A 6877-nucleotide genomic window follows, 5' to 3' on the forward strand; every position below is an offset into this window, starting at 1 on the left:
TGGAAAGAACTGATCTGCGTTGTGTCTTCTTCATACAATTTGCTGTCCTGGGATAACAACTTCTGGAATCTGCCCAGCCTCTTATTTGTTTGTGTGTTCAAGGGATGACCAAGAGTCAAAAGCCAACAGCCATAAGATCTGTCACACTTAACTCTCTAATTTTTCCAAAATACTAGGGTTAAAATGTTGCCATGTGGAATACTCCTGTTCAGAGTTACAGCCATCTACAACCTTTCCCAGGATACTCAGTTATATGTCAGGTGACCCATACCACCCCAAAAAGCTCTAGCCTGAGAGTGTGGCACCCAAAATGGCAGCAGAGATCTTGCGTGAAAAAACAGGATGTCTCGTTTTCCGCCCGGGGCAAGTATGTTGATGTTGTGATAAACTAGCACTGCGCTCTGTGCATCACCCTTATCTTCTTGGAGCGGCAGCGAGAGTCCATTGAGTCGGATGGAAATATTATTTTATTTGTTCATTTAAGCTGTTTATATAGCACTTGCTTACTAAACGCGTGGAGATATGGGCTGCATATGGATACTTTAGAGATCTGGGGAGGACACAGATTGTGAAAACAGGAGTGAGTGAGGGACAGCAGTAAGCCGAGTGCCAGTGTGCAAAGGAGAGGGGAGGGTTGTTGCATTAAGTTAACACAGGAATAGCTAACATGGTTACCTACAGGTGTCATTGGACTACAGCTCCCATCATCCTTGACCCATTGGCCATGCTGGCTGGGGCTTATGGGAGCTGCAGTTCAACAACTTCAGGAAGGTACCATCATGTTGGGTAACTCTGGTTAATGGCTGAAGAAATAGCGAAAGCTGGTGGGCAGCATTTAAACTCCCATTTTAAAACAAGTAGTTCATCCCCCCCTGCCCCCATAAGGCAGGCAAGATGCTTTAGAGCCAAGAAAAGAGGGGTGGCAATGGTGACTTTTACCACCACCCACTTCTCCTTTCCAGTGACCCAGATATTGCCACAAGTGAATCGCATAAACCCAACAGTTCAAAAGCTGCCCATTGATTTAGTCTGAGCTCCACTTCTGAGGGACCAAATCGTACGTTAGCAGGATCCTGAAATACCGTACCTTCCCGGCCCAAACAAAAGGATGGAGGTGGGAAAAAAATGTCATTTGAATGTGTGACCATGAGGGGAGCTATTAATGGAAGTGGAAGCGAAGAGCTGAAATGTCTCAGCTCATTATCTGGGCTCCTTTCCCTGCCGCCCTCACCAGTAAATGAAAGGATTGTGGGATCTTTTCCTCCCTGAATTTGAGAGGGTATTCCAGGACACAGTCTGTAACATCTTGCACTGAGGGAGGGAGAGAGAGAGAGAGAGAGAGAGAAGCTCAGCCAGTTTCCCTGCAGGAACAGTCCAAGCCTGTTGAATACCCTCCTAGCTGGCTCTTATTCTGCACCCACCTAATGAGGGTCAGCTGAAGCACCAGATTTCTCAAGCACTCATCAGCCACACAATGCTTGCTGCCTGCCGGCCTGGCTTTCCTGCAAAACTGCTGGTACTGTTCATCTTCCCTTGTAGGCGAGGGGGCTTGTTCAGAAACCACAAATCCCTTTGTAAGCGGAGCTTTTATGCTACTACAATAATTAGACATTAATTAGGAATGTGTAAAGCAGCAGAGACTGTCTCCCCCCCCCCCCCCGAGAAAGAAAAGTCTCTTTTTGTGAGGATGGCAGAGACTACGTCGCGTCCATTGCTCAAAGAGAAAACCAGGTTCTCAAAAAATGTGTTGCGTTTCATATTATTTGAGCTGCTGTGCGCAGAAGAGGGAACCACTCAAAAGCATAGCGGTCAACTTTTCCCTTTTCTTGCGAGGAATCCTATTCAGAATAAGGGGATTTCCCTTTAAAAAAATGGGAAACGTTGACAGCTATGCTCAAAAGATGATTCAATAACCCCTTAGGACATTTTAGATTTTTAAAATTCTTGTATTTGTGCCTCGCTGTAAGAATTTGGCCCACTCTACATTCGCAGTACTTCCCCCCCTCTAGAAAAATACGGTAGGTGCTGGCATTCACCATGAAGTTGTTAAAGTGCCACACTTTTTAACAACAACAACAACAAAGAGGTGCCAGTATTGCATACCCTTGAAAAAAAGCACTGTTTGTGTGCATGCTTCACACTAGCTGCTGAAGGTTTCCACAGCATGGGTTATCTTTTAGTGCTCGATGGAAGGAAGATTAGGAAAAACTTGTTGGTTACACAGAACTCCTTAGTCAAAAAAAACCAGTAGATGGTTTTGCTCTAAAATTTGAGAGGAAGATGGTTATTGCCTATGGCATCCCTACATATGTTTTCAGGCCATAGCTCCTCTCCATCGAGCATAGCCAATGATCTGGGATGATGGAAACTGTAGTTCATAAACTTCTAGAGGGTCTCGCAATCATTTCTGTGAAACAGTCATAGCTGGTCATATCAATAGTTTCTCTTATTAGGAAAATAGGAGGCACTACAGCTGGCAATTGCTGGATATATCTGGTGAAGTGGGCTCTTGGCTGAGAAAGCTTTATCCCATGACAATGCGTAAGGCACTACAAGTCTCTGTGTTTTATTTGCTGCCTTGAGCCTAGCATGGGTACACTTCTAGAGTGAATTATTATGGATTCACATTGGGTTTCAATATTTCTTTTGCAGTGTGTGAGCTACCTTGAGGAACTTTTGTGTCAAAAAGAATGATATCTTGGGAACAATACGTAAATGAAACACATGTGTCTTCCTACTACTGTTTCTGAAGCTTGTGTTTAGTCTCCCCAGGGCTCAGCTCCTGACTCGGTTTTCCCAATGGAAAGCCAGACAGCCACAAAGGGCACAATACCGCTGTCTGAAAAGGCTATAGTGCAACCAGAGTAGAACAAAAGTAAACCAGAACAGTGTGGTATAAAAAGTTGCAAATTTCAGCAGAAAGTTACAAGATACGCACTAACTGGAAATGAAACAGGGTGACCACTCCAAAACTTTTGCAGGCACAAACAGCATCGAAAACAGGACTGCCCTGAGAGCAACATGAGCACAAATAATCATGAATATGCAAAAAAGAGAAAGACATCTGGAGAGGCTCATACAATTCGGTCAAAAATAATGGGTTGGATTCTGATTGGAAGCAAGTTGAATTTATGTGCCGCAGAAAGCAGTGAGGCAAGTGAATGGGAACTTAACCTGGACGCAACCCATTGTTCCCTATTCATATATACATTAACTCTATTTTTGCTCAAGTTGAGCAGGTCCCGTGACAGAACAAAAGTTGCATACATGAAAAGCACGCAACATCTTCTACTGCTCGAGACGAGACTCAAAAGCAGAAATAGGACAGTAGGCTCTTCTTCAATTTCCAAGCAACTCCCTGCAGCCTTCCCACAAATTAGGCCACATTTTATTGTTTATTTGGTCCCATCATCGTTGGCTTTGTCAATGGGGTACTGGATCTAGTTCATGGTTAGATCTTGGGGGAAGAGTGCAGTGGTAGCAGCGTTCAAGTGCTTTCCCGTGCAACATGGTCTGGAGAAAGCTGCCAGTGGGGAATCCTCCTCCTTGATCCTTTTATTGATGTGGTTAAGTGCATTTCTGCAGTCTGCTATGTTAAGTGCATTTCTGCAGTGCAATAATTTAGCCTGTATTACATAAGTGCAAAAGTTTCTGAGTTGGAAGGCGACGTGTGAATCACTGAGCTTTAGAGGGGACATTTTGAGTATGGCAAGAATCCAATGAAACAGAATCACACATATAGTGGAGCTTTGCTTTCTGTTTCACTACAGAAGTTTTATCCGTCGAGGACACAAGCCATCCAACTCACTATGGCTTGTCTCTTCAGGTTGTGTATGCAGTTCTCTTATGCATTCACATGCTCCTTCTCTAGAACCCAATTTAAGATATTGTAACGGGCATGGTCCATTATTTGCCTGCTGAAGGGTATGGGTGTGGCTGTGTGCCCACAAGTGTGAGAAGAGACAATGTGTGAGCATGAGAAAGGCAGTACAGTGGAACCTCGGGTTAAGTATTTAATTCGTTCCGGAGGTCTGTTCTTAACCTGAAACTGTTCTTAACCTGAAGCACCACTTTAGCTAATGGGGCCTCCTGCTGCCGCTGTGCCACCGGAGCACGATTTCTGTTCTCATCCTGAAGCAAAGTTCTTAACCCAAGGTAATATTTCTGGGTTAGCGGAGTCTGTAACCTGAAGCGTATGTAACCCGAGGTACCACTGTAAGTGAATAAGCACGTATCATAGGCACATGTTGCGTTGCTAAACTTGCCGTTGCTAAGAATTGGGGAAATTCTAAAACATCCAATGCAAAAGACGTGGATAAAGTTATCACAATCAACAAAACTAAGCAGTGTTAGATTAAGACATAACGGAAATCTAAATTTATGGCTTAGTTGCAACCTTTTTATAGGGTTTTAGAAGGCTGACATGAACTATTAATAATATTAACCGCTTTGCTATAATTTGTTTCTTTTAAATTAGTATATGCTTTAGTTAAGAGAAACGAGGCATTATTTATGCTACTAAAATTGTGTAATGCATTATCAAATGTATGTTGTAATTTTCAATACGAGATAAGTACAAGATAAAAATTGGCCTCCAGGCCAATTTGAGGTTAGCACTGTTCAAAAAGTTAGCCATAACCGCATGCCTTTTCTAAAGTTTTGTCTTCTGTTGATTGATTTATCTGCCTCATGTTAATAGCTCCCAGTATTGGCACTATAAAACTATGTGGGCAACAACAGTTTTATGCAGGCAGCAACAGAAGGTGACCCAGATTACAAGGCATTGTGTACTAATGCCAAGTCTTCTTGCTTAATGGCAGCTGCTGTAAGCCTGCCTGATTAAGATTCACATTCGGCAGGCAACAAATCACACAGCCCCCTCAGACAAAAACACAGACACAGAAGAAGTGCGCGCACACACCAATTGTTGGTTTCAAAACCTGTTCAATAGAGCCTTCCCTTCATAAACATAGATCATCTTCTGCCAGCTGAGCCCACTTTAAATTTCATGTTGTACGTACTGTCATCGTTCTGACAAAATGATGAAAGAAAACCCATTTGAAAAGCTTTTTTCACACCACCCTATAAAGTGGGAGTTTGTTGAAAAGGTTAAAAAAAAGTCAATAATGGACACTTCCTTTCTCCTCCTAATGGAAGGGTTGTATTTGCAAGAGAGAGAGAAATTAAATGCCCTGTGACATTTTGTGGAAGCTTTTCTCCGAGGTTTCCCTGTCCTCAGACTTCTGTGGCATGGCTTTTAAGCAAACGACAATCCAAGAGAGCGTCAAATGTCAAAAACAGATGTGATGAACAGATTAATAAGTTGCAATAGAAGGCAGGAAAAAGAGAAATATATTAACCACCCATTTAACATTTTAAACCTTGAGCCTTAGCACCTGTCTAATAACAACAAAGTTCAACACTGCTGAAGAACACAGGAGTATTTCAGGAGGGTCGTCTTTTGAAATAATCATTTGTTCAAAAATGTTTGTCTTGCTGAGCATCTCAAAGTTCCATGGCCCCAAAGCCACCTGTACTATAAGTTTTCCAAAACTTAGAAAACATACTTTTGACATTTAGGTCTCTCTCCCCCTTACCCTGCCTGCCTGCCAACATTTATCATCTTTAGAGATTTCTGCTAGAAGTGTTTTATCTCTTTTCCTAGACACAATGACAGAAGAGAGAAACAAAATAATGCTTACTTTTTAAGTGGACAAGCAGCAAGAAACTGAGGTAGATGATGAGGAGAGAGTTAGTTTTTGAATGAGTCATATTCATCTTGATGGAGCATCCTTCTTTAAAGTTGCCAGGTATTCCCGGGGCAGGGGTTGAGATGCATTGCTTCCTACTTCTGCCCTAACCGCAGGCTGACAGTCAAAGCACAGGGTCCCTTGCATGCCATCTCTGACTCTGCCCTTTGCCAAACGCAGCACCGCAAACCTACCAACCGAGTTCCACTTAAAAGGCATTTGTGCTTGGGAAGGTTTCACTCCAGCCGCACTGGGCGATGTCTCAAACCTGGTGCAGACTTATCCACAAACTGGACTGGAGTCTCTTTTGATTCCCCTGGTTTTGTGAAGAATTCTGCCCACTGGAGAGAAACGGCGCCCCCAAACTGCACGCTGGAACAGTATTTTCCGAGACTTCCCCACCCACCGCTTCCTCAATGCAAAGCTCCATTCAGTTACTGTCCCCCAGGGTTGTATTAAAGAGCCCCCGATAGTAGCACTTTGCACGTGTGAACAATAGATCTTTTGAAAATGGGCTGGGCAAATAAAGCAATTGCTGTTTTAAGTGTTAAGAGATAGAAGAATTAACTCTCTACATAGGATTTTCATAGAGAGAGGAGTCCCTAATGGGTGTGCAATGTCCAGCCACTTTGTGGGTCTCCACCCCATAGCATAAATAAGAATAATTTTCAACTTTTACAAGCAAACATTTGAGCTGCACCAGTCAGAGCTCCAAAAACAAGACAAAATAGTGAGGAGATGCTTCAGTTCACTCTTCCAGGCTTTCGGCTATGAAGTCCTTCAAAACCCTCCTGTCCATTCCCCATCCCACTCCCATACAACATTTCACCCTTTACCATTGGCCAAAATCTCATTCCCAGTGCACGCTTTCAGTCTCAATGAACTCTCTGGGGATCCTTCCCATCTTTTGTCGTCCAATATATTTTTGTACTTGTGCAAACCTTGGAGGTCCACTGAGCATACCAATACCTTCCTCCTATGCGTGGGTGATGCTGTTTTAATTACATAACCAATGGCACTCATGCCAGAAGATGAGAAATAGAAGAAACAAAATACTCCAGGGGCCCCAAAGGTAAAGGTAAAGGGACCCCTGACCATTAGGTCCAGTCGTGGCCAACTCTGGGGTT

General features: G+C 43.3%; 1 protein-coding gene across 1 annotated transcript in view; it reads right to left on the reverse strand.

The window, feature by feature from the left end:
- Nucleotides 1-6038, reverse strand: part of CRB1 (crumbs cell polarity complex component 1) — a 138089-nt gene extending 132051 nt beyond the window's left edge. The window contains exon 1 of the mRNA XM_083506716.1: nucleotides 5703-6038. Coding sequence (XP_083362842.1) covers nucleotides 5703-5778 — 76 coding nt within the window. The 5' untranslated portion in view covers nucleotides 5779-6038. The remainder of the gene's footprint in view (nucleotides 1-5702) is intronic.
- Nucleotides 6039-6877: the final 839 nt, after the last annotated feature.

This window comes from Podarcis liolepis (genome assembly GCF_965112155.1).
Source record: "Podarcis liolepis genome assembly, chromosome: 6".
Classification (NCBI taxonomy): Eukaryota; Metazoa; Chordata; class Lepidosauria; order Squamata; family Lacertidae; genus Podarcis; species Podarcis liolepis.